Below are 24675 nucleotides of genomic sequence, written 5' to 3' on the forward strand. Positions count from 1 at the left end.
AACTTTCACTGATTTCATATTTTACTATATATAACACATTAATTAAGCTATACGGTGGGCTTCTGGAACAAGGAAAGAAATTCAGTTCATCAGTACAGAATTAAGAGTCCAGAAATAAAACCTTACTTTTTATAATGAATTGATTTCAACAAAGGTCCCAAGACAATTCACTAGGAGAAAGACTAATCTTTTTTTTTTTTTAACCAAGAACAGATGCTCAGACAAATGGATATCCACAAAAAAAAAAATTTTTTTAAAGAAAACACAAACTTACAATACACTAGACAAAAATGAACTAACTTGATCACAGATTCAAATGTAAGAAACAATCCGAAAAGGACCAAGATGGTGGAGGAGCAAGACATCGCGCTCACCTCATCCCACAAACACATTAAAAAAAAAAAATCTACACGTAAAGTGACTTGCACAGAACATCTATTGAATGCTGGCAGAACTTAAACCTCCAAAAGGGGCAAGAAACTCTTGACATAAATGGGTAACAAAAAAGAAAAAAAAGAGAGAGAGAAAAGGAATCAGGACAGAACTAACATTCCTGAAAGGGAGCTGTGAAGGAGAAAAAGAACCCACATCCTGGGAAGCCATCTAACTGATGGGTAGATCAGCTGACATGGAGGGACCTCAAAGTCACCAAGAAAAGCACAGCAGGTGGATTGGGAAAGGCAAAGTAGAGTGAGAGCTGCACAGATCATCTGCACCCCCTCCCCAGATGGCACAGCCTGGGGCGCTTGGGCAAGGGCTGGGTGCTGAGACTCAGGCTGCAGAGGTCAGTTCTGGGGAAGAGGACTAGGGTTGGCTGTGTGGGGACAGCCTGAGGGGCTAAGGAGCACTGCACCATGGGTTGGAGAGTGGAACACCACAGCCAAGGGAAGCTGGGAGGAGGTCTGGGCCCACAGGAGAAGCAAGATGCCACTGTTGGGGAGGGTGAGAGGAGGAGAGGCGGACCGAAGTAGGCATCTCCCTGCACGCGCATGCAGAGGCTCTCAGAGGGCAGGGCACCTCTGGCGCAGGCTACAGGTGGCAACAGATCACTTTCACTGGCTCCCACAAGAAGCTTCTTGTCTGGGCTAAGGGCACGGGGGGCTAAGCGTGACATAGCTCCCCTTGTATGACCTACAGGTGGCAGGGACAAACCAAAGTAGTCATCTCAGAAACCAGAGGGAAGCATGGCCTGCCACCACTAGAGGTCTGTGAGCAGGCTCCACCTGTGACCCCAGTCACCTCAGAGGTTGGCAAAAAAGAGAGCATTGCAACCGAGCACCACCCACTGCTGCTCTCACTCCTCTGGGAACACACCTGCCCTGCTGCTGCCACAGCCAAACACTCCGGGCAGCGCCCAGACGCTGGATCACTGTCCCTCCCAAGACCCTGCAACTAGGAGAACTGGCTAGCACCTCCTTTGTGGGCTAAGTGGCACGGGGTGCTTCTGGTCCACAGGTGGTGGGGGCAGACCACCATAGTTACCTCTGGCTCCAGAGGTGGGTGTGGCCCACCACCATCAGGGGTGTGTGGACAGGTACCATGTCTGACCCCAATCACCTGGGAGGCACCACAGAAGATGGCATGGTGACCAAACACCACCCGTTGTTGCTCTCCCTCCCCTGGGAACTCATACACCCTACCATTGCCACTGCCAAATGCCCTGGGCACCTCATAAATCTGCCTAAGGCTCATTACCACTTCCCAGGGCCCTGCAACTAGAAGTAGCCTGTGCCACCTTCCTACAGGTCCTTGCTGCTGTTAAGAGCCCAGCAACTAGGCACTGACTACTAGCCCTAACCATTGCTTCCTTCTCCCTGGAAAAACACTCAGCACTGTGGCATAACAGCCTGCTCATACCAAAGAAAGAGACAGCAAATATCCAAACTCCTATGCCAAAAACAAAGAGTAACCCCCACAATATACAAAGGGGTGCTCTTGCAGAGAAATAGCTCTCTGAGACTACAGTTTAGCTACCCTAAACTCAGAGAAAAAGAAAAACATAAGCAAGATGAAGACGCTCAGGAACCATTCCCAGTTAAAATAACAGGAAAATTCACCTGAAGCAGCAAACAATGAAACAGACCTCTGCCGTCTGACAGACATTGAGTTCAAAACGGAGATGGTGAAAATACTGAAGGAATTAAGGCTGAATATCAATGAATTAAGAGCAGAGATAAAAAGTAAGGCAGATTCCTTTAGAAAGGGACTATAAAATATAAAGAGGAACATAAAATTAGAAAATTCATTTGCAGAGATGCAGACTATGCTAAAGGCACTAAAGAGCAGAAAGAATAATTCAGAGGAACAAATTAGTGACTTGGAAGATACAATAATGGAAATTACCCAATCAGGACAGCAGACAACAAACCAAAAGAAAAAACATGAAAGCAATATAAGGGATCTATGGGATAATATAAAGTGGGCCAATCTATGCGTAAGAGGGATTCCAGAAGGAGAGTAAAAAGAAAAGGGGATTGAAAATACATTTGAAGATATTGTGTCTTAAAATTTTCCAAATCTCAAGGAAACAGATATCAAGATATAGGAAGCACAGAAGGCCCCAAACAAGTCTAACCCAAATAGGCCCACAACAAGACATATTATAATAAAAGTAGGTAAATTTAAAGAAAGGATTCTAAAGGCAGCAAGAGAAAAACAAAGCATATTATAAGAGAACCCCATAAGGCTATCAACTGACTTCTCTACACAAATACTACAGGCCAGAAGACAGTGGCAAGATATATTCAAAGTTCTGAAAGAGAAAAACCTGTAGCCTAGAATACTCTACCCAGCAAGAATATCATTTAAAATAGAAGGGGAAATAAAGGATTTCTGCAACAAACAAAAACTAAAAGATTGCAGCAATACCAAATCCATTCTAAAAGAAATACTGAAAGGGCTTCTCTAAATAAAAAAAGAAGTAAGAAGGGAGTTCCCATCATGGCTCAGTGGTTGACAAATCCGACTAGGAAACATGGGGTTGTGGGTTCGATCCCTGGCCTTGCTCAGTGGGTTGAGGATCCAGCATTGCCGTGAGCTGTGGTATAGGTTGCAGACATGGCTTGGATCCCATGTTGTGACTGTGGTGTAGGCTGGCAGCTATAGCTCTGATTAGACCCCTAGCCTGGGAACCTCCATATGCTGTGGGAGCAGCCCTAGAATTGGAAGAAAAAAAAAAGTAAGAAAAAATAGGATGGAGGAAATTGCAATTGGAAAGCAATCACTTAAGTAGGCCAACATACAGAACTAAAAGGGGGGAAAACCTACTGTAAAAGTGATGATAAACACAAGGAACAGCAAAAGGACAAACATGAAGATGTTAAAAAAAAAAAGGACTTCAAAATGATGGATGTGGGCAAGGAAAATAAGAAAATAGTCTCTTTTTTTAAAATAATGTGTTTGAGCCTATATGCCTATCAGGCTAAACTAGCAAATATAGGAAGGGGTTAATGTACTTAAAAAACAGGGGAACCACAAATCAAAAGCAAACATTACATTCACAAAAACTAAAAAGAAAAGTACACAAGCATAAAAATAAGTGGAAATCGTCCAACCAAAAAAAAAGGAACAAAGGAGAAACAGAATCAACTGGAAAACAAGGTTTAAAATGGCAATAAATACATATTTATCAATAATTACCTTAAATGTCAATGGACTGAATACTCCAATCAAAAACACAGAGTGGCAGATTGGATAAAAAAGAAAAAACCTACAATCTGCTGTCTGCAAGAGACTCCCCTTAGGGCAAAGGACACATGTAGACTGAAAGTGAGGGGATGAGAAAAGATATTTCATGCCAATGGACAAGACAAGAAAGCAGGAGCTGCAATACTTATATCAGACAAAATAGTGAAGGCCATAAAGAAAGGCAAAGAAGGACACTACTTAATGCCAAAAGGATCCATTCAAGAAGAGGATATTATAATCAACAATATATATGCCCATAATAGAGGAACACCCAGATCCATACAACAAACACTAACAGACATAAGTGGAGAAACTGATGCAAATACAATCATAGTAGGAGACTTTAACACCCCACTCACGGCAATGGACAGATCCTCTAGACAGAAAATCAATAAGGCAACAGAGATCCTAAAGGACACAATAGAAAAGTTAGACTTCATGACATTTTCACGACACCACATCCCAAAAAAACCAGAATACACATTCTCCTCAAGTGCACAGGGAACATTCTCAAGCACTGATCACATACTGGGACGCAAAGCTAACCTCAACAAATTTAAGAGGATAGAAATTATTTCTATCATCTTCTCTGACCACAACGGCATGAAACTAGAAATCAACCACAGGAGAAGAAATGAGAAACAACTGCCTACATGGCGACTCAACAACATGCTGCTAAAACACCAATGGGTCAACGAGGAAATCAAGAAGGAAATTAAAAAATACCTGGAGACAAATGATAATGAAGACACAACCATTCAAAATCTATGGGATGCCACAAAAGCAGTGCTTAGAGGGGAATTCATAGTGATATAGGCCTTACTCAAAAAAAGAAGAAAAATCTCAAATCGATGACTTAACCCACCACCTAAACGAATTAGAAAAAGAAGAACAAACAAAACCTAAAGTCAGAAGAAGGAAGGAAATCATAAAGATAGAGAAGTCAATAAAATAGAGATTAAAAAATAGAAAAAATCAATAAAACCAAGAGCTAGTTTTTTGGAAAGGTAAACAAAATTGACAAAATCTCTGGCTAGACTCACCAAGAAAAGGAGAGAAAAAACCCAAATAAACAAAATACGAAATGAAAAAGGAGAAATCACAATGGGTACTGCAGAAATACAAAAAAGGATAAGAAAATACTATGAACAATTGTATGCCGGCAAATTTGACAACCTAGAAGAAATGAACAACTTTCTAGAGATTTACAGCCTGCCAAAACTGAACCAAGAAGAAAGAGATCAACTGAACAGACTGATCACTAGAAATGAAATTGAGTATGTAATAAAAACACTCCCTACCAATAAAAGCCCAGGACCAGATGGCTTCACAGGCAAATTCTACCAAACATACAAAGAGCAACTTATACCCACCCTCCTTAAACTTTCCCAAAAGGTTGAAGAAGAAGGCACACTCCCAAAGACATTCTATAATGCCACCATCACCCTAGTACCAAAACCAGACAAAGTTACTACCAAAAAAGAAAATTACATGTTAATATCTTTGATGAACATAGATGCAAAAATTCTCAACAAAATTTTAGCCAACCGAATCCAACAACATATAAAAAAGATCATACACCACAACCAACTGGGATTCATCCCAGGTTCACGAGGTTGGTTCAACATACACAAATAAATCAACATCATACACCACATTAACAAAAGAAAAGTCAAAAACCACATGATCATCTCAACAGATAGAGAAAGCATTTGACAAAGTCCAACAATCATTCATGATCAAAACTCTTACCGAAGTGGGTATAGAAGGAACATACCTCAACATAATAAAAGCCATTTATGACAAACTCACAGCCAATGTAATACTAAGTGCAGAAAAGATGAAAGCCTTCCCACTAAAATCTGGACAAGACAAGAATGCCCACTCTCACCACTGTTATTCAACATAGTATTGGAAACCCTAGCCACAGCAATCAGAAAAACAAAAGAAATACAAGGTATCCAAATTGGAAGAGGTAAAATTGTCACTGTATGCAGATGACATGGTACTCTATACAGAAAACCCTAAGGACTCAACCCAAAACCTACTTGAACTGATCAATGAATTCAGCAAAGCAGCAGGATACAAGATTAACATTCAGAAATCGGTGCATTTCTATATACTAACAATGAAATATTAGAAAAGGAATACAAAAATACCTTCTTGCACCCTAAAAAATTAAATACCTGGGTATAAACCTGACTGAGGAGGTGAAAGACCTATATGCTGAGAACTATAAAACATTAATCACGGAAATTAAAGAGGATTCAAGAAATGGAAAGATATTCCATGCTCCTGTGCTGGAAAAATTAATATCATAAAAATGGCCATTGCCCAAAGCTATCTACAGATTCAATGCAATCCCTATCAAATTACCCATGACATTTTTCATAGAACTAGAACAATCCAAAAATTTATATGAAACCATAAAAGACCCAGAATTACCAAACCAACCCTGAGGTACAAAAATGAAGCAGGAGGCATAACTCTCCCAGACTTGAGGCAATATTACAAAGCCACAGTAATCAATGAGTTCCCGTTGTGGCTCAGTGGTTAACAAACCTGACTAGCATCCATGAGGACGTGGGTTCGATCCCTGGCCTTGCTCAGTGGGTTAAGGATCAGCATTGCCATGAGCTGTGGTATAGGCTGGCAGCTACAGCTCCGATTAGACCCCTAACCTGGGAACCTCCATATGCTGCAGGTGTAGCCCTAAAAAGACAAAAAGACAAAAAATAAAAATAAAAAAACAAATTCACAGTAATCAAGACAGTGTGGTACTGGTACCAAAACAGACATACAGACCAAGGGAACAGAACCAAGAACCCAAAAATAACCCCAGACACCTGCAGTCAATTAATCTTAGACAAAGGAGGCGAGAATATAAAAGTGGAAAAAGACAGTCTTTTCAGCAAGTGGTGCTGGGAAAACTGGAGAGCAAAATGTAAATCAATGAAACTAGAACACACCCTCACGCAATGCACAAAAATAAACTCAACATGGCTTAAAGACTTAAACATAAGACTAGATACCATCAAACTCCTAGAAGAGAACACAGGCAAAACATTCTCTGACATCAACCTTACAAATGTTTTCTCAGGTCAGTCTCCCAAGGCAAAAATAAACCAAGAGGACCTAATGAAACTGACAACCTTTTGCACAGCAAAGGAAACCATTAAAAAAACAAAAAGACAACTTACAAAATTGGAGAAAATAATTTCAAATGATCAACTGGCCAGGGCTTAATCTCTAAAATATACAAACAACTTATACAACTCAACAACAAAAAAGCCAACAACCCAATTGAAAGATGGGCAAAGAACCTGAAGAGACATTTCTCCAAGGAAGATACACAGGATGGCCAACAAGCACATGAAACAATGCTCAACAACCCTGATTATTAGAGCAATGCAAATCAAAACTACCATGAGATATCTCCTCATACCAGTCAGAATGGCCATCATTAATAAGTCCACAAATAACAAATGCTGGAGGGGGTGTGGAGAAAAGGGAACCCTCCTGCACTGTTGGTGGGAATGTAAGCTGGGACAACCACTACAGAAAACAGTTTGGAGGTATCTTAGAAAACTAAATATAGAACTACCATATAACCCAGCAATCCCACTCTTGAGCATATATCTGGACAAAACTTGCCTTGAAAAAGACGCATGAACCCGTGTGTTCACTGCAGTGCTATTTGTAATAGCCAAGACATAGAAACAGCCTAAATGTCCATCGACAGATGAATGGATTAAGAAGATACATATATACACAATGGAATAATATTCATCCATAAAAAAAGAATGAAATAATGCCATCTGCAGCAACATGGATGGAACTAGAGACTCTCATACTGAGTGAAGTAAGTCAGAAAGAAAAAGACAAATACCATATGATACCACTTACAACTGGAATCTAATATATGGCACAAATGAACCTTTCCACAGAAGAGAAACTCATGGACGTGGAGAACAGACTTGTGGTTGCTAAGGGGGAGGGGAAGGGAGCAGGTTGGACTGGGAATCTGGGGTTAGTAGATGCAAACTATTGCCTTCAGAGTGGATAAGCAATGAGACCCTGCTGTGTAGCACTGGGAACTATATCTAGTCACTTACGGTGGAGCATGATAATATGAGAAAACAGAATGTATATGTGTGAAATCTTGCTATACAGCAGAAAACTGACAGAACACTGTAAATCAGCTATGATGGAAAAAATAAAAATCATTTCTAAAAAACTCTTAGAAGTTCTCAAAGAAAACATGAGAAACCTTCATGACTCCTTAGATATAACATCAAGAGCACGATTCATACAAGAAAAATTAGTAAATCAGACTTCATCAAATTAAAATTTCTTGTTCTTCAAAAGCCACTGTTAAAAGGATGAAAAGAAAACCAGAGACTTGGAGCTGATGTTGCAAATCACATATCTGATAAAGAATGAAATCTTGCCATTTGCAAAAACACGGATGGACCTAGAGGGTACTATACTAAGTGAAATAAGTCAGACAGAGGAAGACGCACTATATGATCACACATATGTGAAATCCAAAAAAATAAAACAAATGGACAAACATAACAGAGATACAGAAACAGAGAACAAACAGGTGGTAGCCAGAAGGGAGAGGGTTAGGGGAGGAAAGTAACAGGTGAAGGAGATTCAGAGGTACAAACTTCCAACCACAACAGCATAAGCAGTTCCATGGATAATAGTTGGTAACAAACCCAACTATTATCCATGAGGATGCAGGTTTGATCCCTGGACTTGCTCAGTGGGATAAGGATGCGGTGTTGCCATGAGCTGCAGTGTTAAGTTGCAGATGTGGCTGGGATGGACCCTGAGTTGCTGTGGTGTAGGCCAGCAGATGCAGCTCTAATTCGACCCCTAGCCTGAGAGCCTCCACATGCTTTAGGTGAGGCCCCAAAAGGAAAAAAATGATTTTTAAAAAGAGTATGATATTTACAGTGTGGGGAATCTCGTCAATAACTGTGTAATGTCTTCGTATGGTAACGTATCATAACTACATTTTCACTGTGAAATGTATAGACATCTGTGTTGTGCAACAGGAAGCAACATAGCATTGTAGGCCAATCATCCTTCAAAAACAAACAAAAAGTCACAGAAAATGAGATCATATTTGTGGTTCCCAGAGGTGGGGAATGCGGGGAGGGGGGACTGGATGACAGCAGCCAAAGGCACAAACTCCCAGTTATAAGATACATAAGTACCGGGGACATAATGTACAACATGATAAATATAATTAACACTGCAGTATGTTATACATAAAGTCGTTAGAGTAAATCCTAAGAGTCCTCATTACATGGAAGAACATATGAGATGATGGATAGTCACTGAATTTACTGTGATGATCATTTTATGATGTATTTCAGTCAAATAATTATGCTATACACCTGAAGCTTTTTTTTTTCCCCCCTCGGTCTTTTTGCCTTTCCTAGGGCTGCTCCTGCGGCATATGGAGATTCCCAGGCTAGGGATCCAATCAGAGCCGCAGCCACCAGCCTACGCCAGAGCCACAGCAGCGCGGGATCCAAGCCGAGACTGTGACCCACACCACAGCTCACGGCAACGCCGAACCCTCGACCCACTGAGCAAGGCCAGGGATCGAACCCGCAACCTCATGGTTCCTAGTCGGATTCGTTAACCACTGCGCCACGATGGAAACTCCAATATGCACCTGAAACTTTCAAAAAACTGAAAAAAGACTGGACTTCGGTGAATATTAATGTATCACTGTTGGCTCACTAGTTGTGACAAACGTGCCACAGTAATACAAGGTCTTCATGCTGGGGACCTGGGTGACAGGGAGAGTGGAGCTCTCGGTCATGTTTTGCAACTTTTTCATAAATCTAAATTATCCCAAAATAAAAGGTTCATTTAGTTAATTAATTTTGAAAAAGACCGAATTGTCTGCTCTTTGATAGTTTTTCCAGCCTTAAAACCCCAGGGCAGTGTGCAGTTTTCACCAGTTACTAGCTGTATCACTTTAGGCAAGTTACTCAGCCTCCCAGAGCCTCGTCTGTAAAAGGGGAATTTCATTAGAAAAACCTGCTGCATCTGTAATGAGGATTAAACTGTTTCAGGCATGTGATGTGCTTAAAGTTTCCTGTGCATAGTAAGCCTTCAATCAATGTTATACAACCATTATTAAGTCTCAGTCAAAGTGAATTTGTGTGAGTGTAAATCACAAAATAAGGGGGAATAAAAGAGGAGAAAATGAGAAGTGGGAAGGAAAAAAGAACACAGGCATATTTTGGATGGAGTAAATCCATCATGTCAGTATTGTGTGGATGATGACAAAATACCACTTATTGAGCATACCTAGGTCCCAACCACCTCATCTTTATGTATGTTTACTATGCAAGGGTTATACCTAATCTTTACTGCAGAGAAGTTCACCCATGAAGAAGGTGAGGCCCAGAGAGTTCAGGTAGTAAGCCCAAGGTCAGAGTTCATCATCAATGGCGCAGTGCTTTGAATCCAGGCCTGTCAGTCTTCAAAGCCCAGGTCCTTAATCACTCCACTGTGCTATACCTCAGATATTAAAGGTATGCAAGCAAAAAAATCATAAAATAATAATATGAATACCCCGCACACATCAACCTTCCCTCGAATTGCAGCAAAACCCTGAAGTCATCGTCTGTGTCAAGCTTTGGCAAGGTGAACTGAGCCAGTCTCCTGCCATGCTCTTAGACAGCTCGCACGTGCACAGAGGACTCAGGGACTGGCCTTTGCTGCTTGTATTCAGCCTACCCGACCATGCTAGTTTTCACCCTGTGTCCAGGGAGAAGCCCAGAGTTGAGTGTCCCTCCATGGCCTCGGAGAGGATCGCCTCCCCCCGGCTTAGGTCAGCCAATGAGCTCTGCGGGAGGCCTACCTGCAGATACAGCTCCACCAGCTCGTCCTCCTGCATGAGATAGTGGAGTCGGCCAGCCCCAAGCCAGGCCTCGGCAGCCTTGTCTCTCTCCCCCAGGTCAGTGAAGATCCGCAGGCTCTCCTTGATGCAGGTGAGGGACTTCCTGAGGGACCTAGGGGTGGACATGGACTCATATAACGTGTGAGGCTCAAGGGACCCGACATTGTACAGCACACCTGGAAACCGAAGCTCTCTGTGCTCACCATGACCATGGGAAAAAGAAGGTCAATGTTCCCCTCCACCGGGGAAGCGAGGCCCCACAGAGACCCAGACGCCCATACAGAACTATCAAGACCCTAAGTGTACGGATTTTCCAATAACCACTGCCTCCACCACGATTATACCGGATCCATGACTCCAATAAAACACAAGTGCCTCATGGTCTAAAACTGGGAAGCAGTCTCTAGCTTTGCCAGTTCTTTCCAATCACCACTCATCATGCCATGGGTTTATGTCTGCCAGTGGCTGTGCTGTCACCTACCAGATAAGCCACTAGTTTGGCCTGGAATGGCCAGCACCTCAACTCCTCCATGGATCACCTACAGGCGCTCTGTGTGGCTCAGCTCCCACATCAAAGAAGTAAAGAGCACGAGAGAAACAGCATCAGGTCAGTCTCGATCCCAAGTCTCATGCATTTCTAGCCAGCAACGCCTGGGCTCTGCTACTTCGCTGTCTCCTGTCCTCTTCAACCCTCAGTCTTTTTTTTCCACTTTTCCTTCCTCCAAAGTTCAATCCCTGCGGCTGAGTCCTTGTTTCTTCCTTCCTACCTGGACATCAGCCAGGAGCCTGTGGGGAGGTGACCTCGACACACCTGCCTCCCTAGACTTCCTCCTACCAAGCCTTGTTGGGGCTTCCCAGGTCCCTGCCCTGCCTACAGGACTGTCTGACCTCTGGCCAGAGCCCAGCCTCCACTAATGTGTCCTATCCTGTTACCACAGTAAGAACTGCCACTCACTGGGGGCTGACCCTGCGCCAGGCATTAGTATACACATTTTCAGTACATATTCTCTCATTTAACCCTCAGAGACCCCAAGCCGTGAGAGTTCTCAGCCCATTTTGTAAGTAAAGAAATCCAGAGGGTGTTTAGCATTGTCCGCGTCTGCACTGCTCATTTCTAAAGCTTCAGGTCCAGCTCAATCTCTGCTGTGTGGCATCATGCCTGACATGAGTTCTCAGTTTCTACAACTCTTTTCTCCCACATGTGGTCATCCTGGGATTGCACATTGGTTGGTAATCCGTGCATGTCCTCTGAACACCTTCTGCTGCTGTGAGAATCAGCATTTTCGCTGTGGATGCTGACGGTGCTGTCCAGAGGCCCACTGCAACGCCCTACCTGCTACAACCTCCACGGCCCCTGCTAGGTGACAGGCTGGAGTCCTCTCCCTCCTCTAGTACCTCCACCCAGAGAAACACCAAACTTGGTCTCTAAAGCCTACAGGTGATCTTTCAAACACGTCCTCACCTTTCCACTGCTATCGTTACTCCCTTGGTCCCAAATGGTATTCTCTTACCCTCTCCGCTGTGCAAAATCTGTCTTCTATTTTTTTTTTTTTTTGTCTTTTTGCTATTTCTTGGGCCGCCCCTGCGGCATATGGAGGTTCCCAGGCTAGGGGTCGAATTGGAGCCGTAGCCACCGGCCTTACGCCAGAGCCACAGCAACGCGGGATCCGAGCCACGTCTGCAACCTACACCACAGCTCACGGCAACGCCGGATCATCAACCCACTGAGCAAGGGCAGGGACCGAACCCGCAACCTCATGGTTCCTAGTCGGATTCGTTAACCACTGCGCCACGACGGGAACTCCAAAATCTGTCTTCTTCCTCAAGGGTGCCTTTAAACGCTCTCACTTTCAAGAAGTTTTCCCTGACAGATTCTCCCAACCCTGAGCTGAAAGTGTTCTTTCCTCCCCTCCAAGCCTGGCTCTGGAGGTGCCATCTTGCCTATGGACACCTGCCTTTGCGAGCTATGGCTTTGAGCTTTGTGAGCTTTATGAGAGTGGAAGTGCTATGAGTGGAGTTGAGTTGAAACAATGTGTCCATTACATCCAAATTGACTTAGTAAATTCCTCCTAGAAATCAGTGCCAGGAACAATCTGCTCCCACAGATACATTTGTTTATGTTGTTTTATCAGACAGTGGGAACCTCACATGGTTTTCCCCTTTTTACTTCATCTACCAGGAAGCTTAAGGCTACATTACAGTAATCACCTCCAGGTGCATGGAAACACCTGTTTATCTATGTCTGCTGGCTGCTCTGTTTTGTTTTTTCACAAAGGCTGTGTAGGAGTTGGTGATTTATCCATGCTAAATAAACCTAGCTTTATATCATGTTCTCCCTGATGAACAGAGTGTCTGCAAAGTGACAGCCACTTTACGTCTGCAGAGGTTTCCTCTGACCTAAGGCACCTCCTATCTTCCTCACAGTATCGCTCGTTTTAGTGGGAAAGCAGGAAAACTGGATGTTATACTCACTCTCAGTTACACAAATAAGAATCTTAGATCTTAGAATTCTCTAGTGTTAAGATTAAAAATCCTAATCTGGATCAATTTCCAGATCACTGAATGAAGGACCTCCAAAACTCAATCCGCCAGAAAGGCAATGAGAACACAGGCAAAAATGATCACCGCCAACTTTTTCAGAACTCCGGAAATTAACAAAATGTTTGCATCTATTCAAAGAGTATTTATTCAAGAACAGCTAAATCATGTTAAAAACGGCGGGTTCTCTTATTCCCATTGTGGCTCAGAGGGTTAAGAACCCAATGTTGTCTCTTTGGGAAGGCAGGTTTGTTCCCTGGCCTCGCTCAGTGGGTTAAGAGTCCAGTGTTGCCATGGCTGCGGCACAGGCCACAGATGCAGCTCTGATTCCACCCCTAGGCTGGGAACTTCCATATGCCGCAGGTGTGGCCATAAAGAGAAAAAGAGAGAGACAGGTTTGTTGCTTTTTAACTTGCTGTAGAGGCAGTTTCTCTCCCCAGGTCTGTTGGAGGCTTGAAAACTAAAAGCCTCTCAATCACAGTAGCTGGGAAAACCAGCAGCCTCACAGCCACTGGAAGGGGCAAAATGAGTCTGGAATTTCCCACTATTCTATACCCAGGGGATTGTCACTATTTTACCTGCTTGGAAGTTGCCTGAAAGCCTCCACACTACAGAACTTATTTTACTTACACTAACTCAGAGCTCACTCAGTGTAAAACATTCTTTTCTCCGAGGTGTTTGTCCATAAAGATCAGCAGCAATTATTTAACACTGCTGCTGCCTGTGGAGGATAAAAGCATTTGGAGCAAACAAGAAGCTAGAAAAAAATTTTTTTAAAAGGGAAAGTTGGGAAAAAAAACATCCATGGGAGGCTTTGAAAAGCTCTAACACAGGCCCAGGAAATCTAGAAGACCACACATGTGCAAAACTGTGTGCATGCCCAGGAAACACCTGCAATTATTTTAAACTACGATGTTAATTATAATCTCCAGGGTAACCACTAGAAGAAACAAATAGCTGAAAGAAACATGGTAAAAAAGAATGACAGGATATCCCTTTTGGCACAGCAGGTTAAGGATATGGTACCACTGCTGTGGTGCAGGTTCAATCCCTGGCCTGGGATCTTCCACGTGCCACAGGGCAGAAAAAAGAAAAAATAAATAACAACAAAGTCAAAGTGGTACAAGAGGAAATATTTATTTACCACAAAAGAAGAAAGAAAAGGAGGACTTTTCAAAACATATAAGATACAACAAACAGCAAACTGCAGAAAACAAACAGCAACATGGCAGACACAAATCCTACCTTACCTGTAATTACATTAAGTGTAAATGGACTGATCACTCCACTCAAAAGACAAAGAATGGCTGAACGGATTTTATTTTTCTTCTTTTTAGGTCTACACCTGTGGCATATGAAAGTTCCCAGGCTAGGGGTCGAATGAGAGCTGCAGCTGCCAGCCACAGCCACAACCACAGTGACGCCAGATTCCAACTGTGTCTGCGACCTACACTACAGCTCATGGCAACACCAGGTCCTTAACCCACTGAGCGAGGCCAGGGATCAAACCCACAACTCACGGATACCAGTCGGGTTCATTACTACTGAATCACAATGGGAACTCCAAATATTTTGTATGTATGGAATATTTCTTGATGGCTATTTCAAAATCTGTAAGTAGCTACTTCTAAGTGTTAAGGAAGGGGAGGTTGCAAGGGGAGCTTTTATTTTTCAACTATAACTTTCAATATCGGTTTAATTTTTTTTTACCATAAGCAAATACTATAATAGAATTTTTAATAATTTGGGGGGTAAACCCTTATTTTTGACTCGGGTGGAAATCCCCGATATTCCATCTGTTATTTGGTTCCTTGTCAGTTCAAACTCCGAAGAAAAGACCACTCTGCTCTGCAGCTGATTATCTGTAGCCCATCACACAGAGACTGCTGGGGAGGGCCTCCGAGGTTCCACTGACAGTAGCCTCTGCAGCTGATTATCTGTAGCCCATCACACACAGACTGCTGGGGAGGGCCTCCGAGGTTCCACTGACAGCAGCCTCAGGACTGTGACTGCCACTGACAACCACAAAGCCTGCCTCCCATTTGCAAGCATCTTTGCTCCTAACTTGAATGCTGAACAAAGAAATTGGGGGCTCCCTTAGGCAAACCCCCTCATTCTCCATCTCAATCCCCTCTCCAGCAGCCAAGTCAGCCTACAGCTTCAGCTCGGGGCTGTGAGCTAGTGGACTGGATAAGTAATTAACTACTTGGCTGCCCACACAAATGTGTATGTCTCTCTGCTGTGTGCTAGACATGACGTCCACCACAGGAGGCTTACAGTCACTGCGTCAAGACCTTCTGAAGCTCCCGCAGTCTCTCAAAACCCCAAAAGCCTAGGCCTCTGATCTAAAAGGCCCTCAAGAAGCCCCACAACTTTAAGAATCTGCCCCCACATTTCAAGACTCTTTGGAGGCAGCAGGAATTCCTGCACGAATAGAGCTCTCGCCAGTGTCAGCACAGTGTAATGTAACTGGCTGGTCCTAGACACAATGTTTTGGAACTGGAAGGCACCTCGTTTAATTTAACCTTAAAATGGGGCAACCAAGAGGAGAAATGACTTGTTTTAAGAACACACTGCTAGCTCGTGGCAGGCTCAGGTTTCCTGACCCCTAATCCAGTTTTGGGCACCCCTGTCCCAACTGTGGCCTGTGACTTCCCCACTCACTTCTGGGAGGAACTGAAGTCCTGCCCCTTCCCTCATTACCTACGAAGCACATGCCTCCTCACGCTGCCTTCAATAAGGGATCTGCACTCTACACAGAGGATTTCAGTGGTGTTTGACAGCTGGAGGTGGGAGCAAGGCCCTCAGCAGAGGATGGCAGTGGGGTAGGTGATTAATCACTGAGCAGTGGTGAATATGAGACTGGAATTGCACACAGAAAGGAGGGGCAATAAACCTGACACACACCTGCCACCCACACTCCAGTCCCTTTAAAAGTCAACTTTCCCAAAGCCCATTCCCACTCTGCCTCTTCATGAATATGTGACTATTTCATCTCGAAGATTAATCCAAGCCTCCTTTTGGCTCTGCCCCAGAACCATACAAACTCCTAGGGTGTTCTGAATAGAAGCTGGGTTAGGCTGGGACCAGGCATCCTGTCCCCTCACAGGCTGCAGGGATCCCAATTTCCCTTCCTGGAACCAAAGGAAGTGGGCGATCTGGAGGACATGCGATTCTTGCAAGAGAGAGGAGAGATGGCGGCGGGCGGAGAGAGAATGGGAGAGAGAGAGATTCATTATCTGATTATTAGTGGTCTGACTGACCAGGTGCCAAGGTCACCTACACAGGCAAAAAGGGTCATTTCAATAGTTTCTCCTCAATTACCTCTCTCTGCTCAACACTAGCAAGTTCTCCCGCTCTGTATTAGAAGTCAATCATAATTATGAATACTATAATAGTAGTCTACCACAAAGTGAAATTAAATATCTTGCAAACCACACAGAAGTTAATGGAATCAATTAAAGGCTTGCTAAAGAGCAGAACTGCAGGCCATGCCATCAGCGAATGAAAACCAGGCAGATCTGACCAGAGAAGAGAGAGAAAAGTAAAAATTAGCAAGAGATGGCAGGACAGTTCACTTGAGAATAACTTAAATATCAGAGGGTGAAAAGAAGCCATGGGGTAAAACAGTTAAGTTTTGGTATTATTTTTGCAAAAATGAGTCATTCTAAGAGAGAGGTGAAATGTCAATCACAAAACAGAGGATGTTTAATTGTGCTATTATGTAGTTTTTGTCAACACAATTAAGCTAAAAAATTAACACTTCCATTGTGTGTTTATTCTAAGACTTAAAGCATAGCTGCAATTATAACCTTAGCCTCTTAGCTAAAAGGTGAAAATAAACTTAGTTTCATCATTCCCAATTTCACTTTAAAGGTAAGCTTCCAACCAAAATTTTTTACTGTGACATTCTGCACCCCTGCTTTCCATGCATTTGTGTTCTTTCCCTAAAATCAACAGTGCTCAGGTAACGAAGACCTCCCGAGGGCTCCACGGTCCTCAGGGTAACTACCACCTATCTGATCATGTGCCCTCAGCCACGGTCACGTGATGCGCTGTTAAGGAAACACACAGGTAATGGTAACATTTCGAATCTGAGCCCTTTCTCTCTACCAGGTACTGTTCCAAGCATCCATGTGCACTAACTGCTGAGGAAGCTGAGGCAGAAGAAGTGGAAAAACGTGCCCGACGTCACACAGCTAGTAAGTGACGGGTGGCACTGGGCTTGCAATGTGTGGTGGCTGCAGAGCCCACAGTCTTTTCCATGACGCCATAAACATGCCCTGTGCATTCGGACCTGACTTCTTGGGAAGAGAATACAAATTCTCCTTTAGATGAGCCTCTGAGCCTGGACTCACCTGGCTGTGTTTAGGTTCCGGTAGAGTTGTCCAAGGGACTCCAGCAGCCTCCCCTCCATCTCCCGGTCCCTGAGCTGCTGAGCCAGGGTCAGCCAGTGCTCATGGTAGGTGATGCATGCCTCAGGGTTTGGGCACACAGAGCTGTAGAAATGGCAGAGGGATTTGGTGACCTGAAGCTGACCTGAGTATAAAGCAGGGACATGGATGAGATGACCAGAGATGGACAAAGAAAAACACGCTCTACCACTTTTCTCTAAGGCATCTCAGCAGCACAAGACATACTCACTCTTCAGGTGTCGATGCTTTAAGCCAAACAGCAGTGCCATTTCATAACACACGCGACCGCTGGCCAGCCGGCTTCCACGCACCTGGACCTGGGCCAACCAGAGAAGCACCTGTACTAATTCCATATCTGTCTCCATGCTGGCCTGGAGCTGAGCATAGAGTTGCACGGCCTGCAGAAGATGGTCCCTGGCTGGCTGCAGAGTCCAGGACTTCAGGTTCAGATGACCAAGGTTAGCCAAAGCCACCGCCTGGTTACGCACGTCCCCCATCTCCTGGGCTCTGTTCAAGGCCCGGAGATAGCTCTTGGCTGCCTTGTGCACGCAGCCTTCACCTTGAAGAGCAAGTCCCAGGAGGTTGTGGACCACGCCCTCCTGGGGCGCCCCCTCTGCCTCTTCCAGGCGGTGTAAGAGTGGCTCAAGGATGTCCAAAGCCTTCTTTGCCTGGCTGGCCAAGAGACAGGCCCACGCCAAGCAGAGGGAGGACTCAAAAGCTTCGTGCTCACTCAGCAGCCGGCCTAGCATCACGGCTTGGCTCAGGTAGCGGATGGCACCATCAGGGGACCTGTGCTGGAGGTACACTTTGGACAGGATGAGACACAGGGCCCTCTGGGTGCTCCGATCCACCTCCTCCTCACAGGCAGCCAGCGCCTGCCTGAGTGCCGGGCAGGCCAGGGCGGAAACGTCACCCCAGACCGAAGCAGGGACGCCGAGGAGCCTGGTGCTGTTCTGGAGGACCAGATGCACCTGCCAAATTGGAAGGGCCACCCCTTGGGCACTCTGAGGAGCACGCTGCCGGACAGAGGCCACCGCAAGGTGTGGCAGGTATTTCTTGTCATAGAGAAAACTCAAGACGGCAGCTGTGGCATCCGAAGCAGGGGGGCGGCCAGAGAGCAGCTGCAGGCGCTCGGCGAAGGGCAGGACCTCCTCATGCTGTCCGGAGCTTAGGAGCAATCGGATGGCCAGGAAGCAGGCCCTGGCCTCCAGGGGACAGCTGCCTGACACGATGCCCTGTCTCAGCACATAGGCCACCACGTCCAGCTCGCTCTTGGCACTACACTCACGGTCAGGCAGGCAGGCCAACAGGGCACCTGCCTTCTCGAGCAGGGCCGAGCCTTTATGCCTCAGCCTCTGCCTCAGGTAGATGGCTGCCAAGTTGATGTACAGGGCGGCCGCCAAGGGCAGGTCCTCGAATGCCCCGCTGAGCACACGGACGGCCTCCTCAAAGTACACCCTGGCCTGAGAGAGCTTGACCTTCCTGGCGCTCAGCCGGCCCAGGAGGAAGCAGAGCCGGGCGTGAGCCCAGGTCTTGCGGCTCCGCTTGGCCCACTTCCTCGAAGCTTCCAGGTAGGCCACCAGCTCGTCCTCCTCAGAGTAGCTGTGAAACGAAGATGTGAGGAAGGAAAAGGGAACGTCGTAGAGGCTCTTCAAGTGCTCGGCGTAGCCCGCGTGATCCAGAAAAGCCAGGATGGGAGCCAAGTTCTCAGCCTCCCCCTCCTCCTGACCGGTGTTCAGGTCCATGAGCAGCTCCGGGTCAGTGAGGTCACCGGGCTCCGGCAGGTGGTATGTGTCTGACGCAGCGGACAGCAGCTCCTCGTCCAGGCTGGAGTCCTCGGAACTGCTGGAACGTCTGGAGCCCAGGGCCTGATACTGCTCCCAGGATCCACCAGGCCGGGTCTCTCTGAAGCCTTCAGGCTGGGACTCTGCAAGGGATGGGGGAACGGAGCACGCCTAAGTACCTGCAACCGCGGTGGCCAGCTCCTGGCGAGGGCGGGATGCTGTCCGGCAGGACTGGAGGTCAGGCTCGGCATGATCTCTACTCACCACTCAGATCATTTGGAAGATTCGGGATTGATTCAAACCCACCTGGATAGAGATGAAGGATGGACGTGTGTCAGGGCAGACGAGGCTGGCCGGCCTACACCTGCGGGTGCTCCCTGACCAATGGCCCCGGCACACTCAGTAGGTTTCAGACCATCTGCCATCGCTAAGGAACTGAGCAGTGTCCCCCGCCAGGGCCGCCCTGATCATCCCCAGAACTGCAGGGACACGGGACCATCTCGTTGAACCCACTCACCTGACACCTGGAAAGTGAGGTGGAAACGACAGGGGGAAAAGCTAGAACCATGAGCTCTAGGCTAAGAGGTACGGGGAAGAGGCGATTATGGAATCTCTCAGCAAGTCTGTGACTTTGTGGCACACGGCTCTGCCTGCTATTCCCACGTGTACAGCCTTCCTGTCCTTTCTCCACTCCCTCATCATCTGGCAACTCGAGAGACAGATTGGTCTGCACAGCGTGCTTTGCAAATTTGACAGGACAGGTGACCAAACGCAAATAAGAAAGAAGGTAAAACAGCACCTGCAGTTCCTCAGTTGCATTGCCTGAAGTACCGGGTGGGAGGAGGCAGAAGGGACAGTACTGAGTACTTTTAGCCCTTCTGAGTTTGTGGTACTGGCAGGAGTTCTAGCAGAGAATGAAACAGAACCGTGGCCAAGGAGAAACGTGGAGACTTGCAAATTAAGACGTGGGACTGACGAGGGGTCACAAAGAGTGGGGCAAAGGCTCAGAAGCGGCATTTGGAAGAGAAGGCAAAGCAAGGGGAGGAAGAGGGAGAGGAGGCCTGTGAAGCCCCAGAGATGCCAGCCTTTCCCGGAAGATGGGAGCCAGGGAAGGAGGCCGAAAAGGCACAGCCAGAGAAGAGAGGAGACACGGAGACCAAGGTGACTTCAGGTGCAGCCACCCAACATCACAAAAGTGTAAACAGACAAGGTAATAACCAAGACGACCCTGGGTTTGGCAGCAAAGAAGCTGACCCCTTGGCCAAAGCAGCCACAGGGGAAGGCGAAAGCAAGGATCCTGCTCCAAAGGCCGGGGCCACAAGAAAGAAGAGTCTGCCTCTTCCTGGCAAAGAAGCAACCGCCAGTCACTGCTGCCTCATCCTGAGCTCATGACAACTCTGACGGCAGCAGGCTCCCCCCAAGTCGAGTCTCCACCTGCTCTTCTCTCAGGAAGGTTTCTTCTGTGAGTGTTGTTGCAGATTCTTGAGATCTGAAACCCCCAAAGGTCCCACAGCCAAACACAGCAGGGCTCAAGAGCTGGGCTCCGGAGAGCTGTTCATGCAGCTGTTCAAGGAGCAAGAACATGTGCCAGTCTTACTGCAGCCATTTCTCTCCCGGCCAGGCCCACTGAGAGAACAAATTCTGCGTGCGTTACGAAAAAATAAAAAATGCCTTCTCTGGGCAGAAGAATTACAAGACATTGGCCTTGGGGGAGCTGCAATTTACCAACAGGACGCCCCCTCTGCTGGATGCCATGGTGCAAGACAGCCTGTGCAGCCATAGGGCACAGCTCTACACCCAGCAGAGTTGCACTCCTGCACTGCAGGTAAGAGCTAATGGGCTCCTTGAGACCTGCCCCTGGATCTCTCTCAAACACTGGATGAACAGTTGGCAGATGTCTTGGATCCAAGTCTGAAGCCACCCCCCTGCCTTCAAGGCATACCCCAAGCAGTCCTTGGTTTTCAGATCTCAGCTCCTGCCTAGAGGGCTGTGTCCACAGCCTCAGATTCCTGGCTCGGCCTGCTGAGGCGGTGTGTTCTGCCAGAGGCGAGAAACTGCTGCCAGGGCTGGTGCTGGTGCCTGGGTGAGGTGCTCCTCACAAATGACCCTGGGCCTGGAGAAAAGCTCCCCTCCCACCTCTGCTCCTGGGAACGGGCCTGAGGGCCCTGTGCAGAATCTCTGGCTGAACCCATGAAATGTGTGCCACCTCATGTGGCCACACAGGAGTGGACACAACACCGCCATTACTGAAGAGAAGGAGAAACGAGAACCCTTCCTCAGACCCGTCAACAGATGAACGCATGTCCCCACACAAAGCCACGGGTGTGGGCCCCGCACGCAGTGGAGGGAAAGGCGCTCCACGCGTTCACCCCGTCAGTCGTGCAGACACTGCTGGGAACCAGGCGAGGCCCTGAGGCCCCCGTCCACCCAAGGTCAACACACCCAAGAGTCCACTGTCCTTCTGTGTTCTGGGCAACGTGGCGAAGTAAGGCTTGTTCTGACTAGAGAACAGAGGAGGGCCGTTCCCATCCCAGCACAGGCACTAATTTGCTCTGGCCTTGGTTCACCTCTTAGGGTCCCTCCAGCTGTCAGGTTCACTGGTCCCACCTCTATCACTGGGGAGCTAGACCCACTTCAGCCCTAGAAGGGGGACACTCAGTCACAACTCAGGACATTTTCTTCTCCACGACTAGAACGGAAGGCTCCTGAGCCTCCCATGCAATAGCTGAGTTGATTTCATCACATCTCATCGTTTCTAGGCAGCAAGGCCCCCAACTCCAAAATCACCTGAAATCCAAAGTGGAAACGCTACAAATCAAACACGACCCAGGCCATCAACTGAGGAGTGGCCAGAGCCCCCACACGTGCGTGGGATCGGCCTTTAGAGATGTTCTGTTCCTGGTCAGAAACACTCCCTTCATCCTGAGGAGCCTGGGCTGGCACAGGGTCCGAGGAGCCAACACTCACTAAGCCGGTAGACAGACGCGATGTCAGTCTGAGCAAGCGCGTGGAGGAAGCTGGCACACTCAGTTGTCCTGTCACTTCCCAGGACCCCCAGAGAGCATCTCTCCTCATCACTGAAAAAGGCAGAGTGCTTGCTCCTGTATTGAGGCAAAAGACAGGGACAAGGATCAGTGCGAGTTCCAGACACACCTTCACTCCATCCTAGGCCGCAGCAAAGGACACTGAGAGGCCATCAACCCACATGCCCGCAGCTGAAGCTAGACTCCTTATCCCACCACTGCACACGAGCTACTTTATACCAACAAGGAAGAAGAGCCGGCAGCACCTTGTCCGTGGAGAACCAACCTATGGAGCTGCCGAGCAGGTCCAAGTGGTGAGAAAAACACCCCTCCTGCTAAAACTTCATTCCCCAAGAAAAACAAAGCCCTTCCCCCGACCCCCACCCATTCGTTGAGACCACATGGTACCCATTTTTAAGGGAAGAAATAGGAGGTGGCTGCCCGAAATGTTAAGGGTTGGAAAAGGAACAGTGAAAGATGTTTCTTTGACAGGCTATTTCAAGAAAAGGTGACACACTCCAGAGGAACAACAGAAAAATTCTTGACTGTGGCCAGAAAGAACCTTTCATCTGGTGTGTTGACATGAGATCCCATGACCCAGAACAACAGTGTCGCGTAGCACTGGAGAGGGAAAGAGAGGAGTTTCCCGGTGGCCTAGCAGGTAAGAGAGGGAAAGAGCGCTAAGGCATGGAAGAGAGGGGGAAGGAGGGCCCAGGCTAGAAGAAATGATTATAAATAACAGAGTTTTGTATATTCTATTGTGTAAACTGACGGTTAAAGCTAATTTGTTCGCTAGAGATGTGTCTCAGAATCGAAGAAGATAAAAAGCCTCCAGTTTAATATCTATGTGGACGACACTTAAGATCTCTTTCAGCTCCAAATATTTAACGTCAGTTAATATTTCTTTAACTTAACTTTAAACGAAAATAGTTTGGCAGAGTTTCCGTCGTGGCTCTGCAGAAACGAATCTCACTGGCAACCATGGGGACACGGGTTTGATCCCTGGCCTCGCTCAGTGGGTTAAGGATCCGGCATAAGGATCCAGTGCAGAGGCTCAGGTCCTGTGATGCCGTGGCTGTGGTGTAGGGCCGCAGCTACAGCTCCAATTCAACCCCTAGCCTGAGAACCTCCATACACCATGGGTGCAGCCCTGAAAAAAAGTCCAAAGAAGAAGAATAATAAATTTTTTAAAAAATAAAAATTCATTCAAATAGTAATAATAGTTTGGAAGGCCAAGGGTTAATAACAGCTAATACTTGGAGGGATACTTATTATGAAGCACACTCTATTAATGCTTTTAATATACACAGTTGCCCTATGAAGCAGGTACTGTTTTTATACCATTTTTACAGAGGAAAAGACCGAGTCACAAAAAAATAAAGCTGGCGGTTAGGGAGCGGTGAAGCAGGATAGAAATTTCTCTATGTTAAGCAAGACTGAGGGAGGGGCTGGGATGGGGTGCCTGCCACTTACCCATTGTTCAGCTCAGCTAAATGCCTCTGCAAGTCAGTGGTGAGAAAACTAGCCACTAAAATGAACTGCTCAAGGTCGCACCTCTGATTAGCGGAGGAACTGGCACTAAGCTGTGTGCTGGTAACTGTGGCCCCTGACGCCATACGCACTGAACCCCGCCGCTCTGATCTGACCTCCAGCATCTGGCCAGCGCTGTGAGAGCTTCCATCCTCAAGAGAGCCTGTAACTGAAGTCTACGTCTAAACTCACTCGAGATAAAAAGAATACCGTGACCGCAAACTTCTGCACAACTCTCAAATGTTATAACGCGTACCTGAGTTTACTATTTAGTTTACTCTTCATAATAACCCTATGATACAGGTATTTGTATCCATATTTGTAGATGAATATTCAGAAAGGTTTAGTGACATGCTCAGAATAATACAGCTAGAAAGCGGTAAAGTCAGACCAAAGCTGAGGTCTGCTCGTGTCCATTGCATCACAGCTGATCTGCTAACTTCCTGAAGCCCAGATACTTAAGACAGAGTCCCAGAAGAGTCCTAAATTCCATCAGGGCTTTCTCGGCATGGAGGTGGGCTTAGGAGTGTGGTAGGGCTTCTAGAAGTGCAGCAGGCGGGGCTGCTCCACACAGGGCTACTCTCCCCATATACACAGACAAAGCATGGAAAAATGTGATAAAAATAAATATTTCAACAACACTTCAAAGAAAAAAAGGAAAATTCCGGAGTTCCCGTCGTGGCGCAGTAGTTAACGAATCCGACTAGGAACCATGAGGTTGCGGGTTCGGTCCCTGCCCTTGCTCAGTGGGTTAACGATCCGGC

At 46.5% G+C, this 24675-nt stretch overlaps 1 protein-coding gene across 6 annotated transcripts in view; it reads right to left on the reverse strand.

Moving 5' to 3' along the window:
- The window catches only part of SH3TC2 (SH3 domain and tetratricopeptide repeats 2), a 64854-nt gene that overhangs the window by 8761 nt on the left and 31418 nt on the right, over positions 1 to 24675 (reverse strand). For all 6 annotated transcript variants that reach the window (XM_047778996.1, XM_047778993.1, XM_047778999.1 and 3 more), the window contains 5 exons: positions 22326 to 22459; positions 19623 to 19664; positions 17804 to 19501; positions 17518 to 17698; positions 10583 to 10733 (listed from right to left, as the gene is read on the reverse strand). In XM_047778996.1, the coding sequence (XP_047634952.1) occupies positions 10583 to 10733; positions 17518 to 17698; positions 17804 to 19501; positions 19623 to 19664; positions 22326 to 22459 (2206 nt within the window). The remainder of the gene's footprint in view (positions 1 to 10582; positions 10734 to 17517; positions 17699 to 17803; positions 19502 to 19622; positions 19665 to 22325; positions 22460 to 24675) is intronic.

Source organism: Phacochoerus africanus, chromosome 4 (genome assembly GCF_016906955.1).
Source record: "Phacochoerus africanus isolate WHEZ1 chromosome 4, ROS_Pafr_v1, whole genome shotgun sequence".
NCBI classification, from domain to species: domain Eukaryota; kingdom Metazoa; phylum Chordata; class Mammalia; order Artiodactyla; family Suidae; genus Phacochoerus; species Phacochoerus africanus.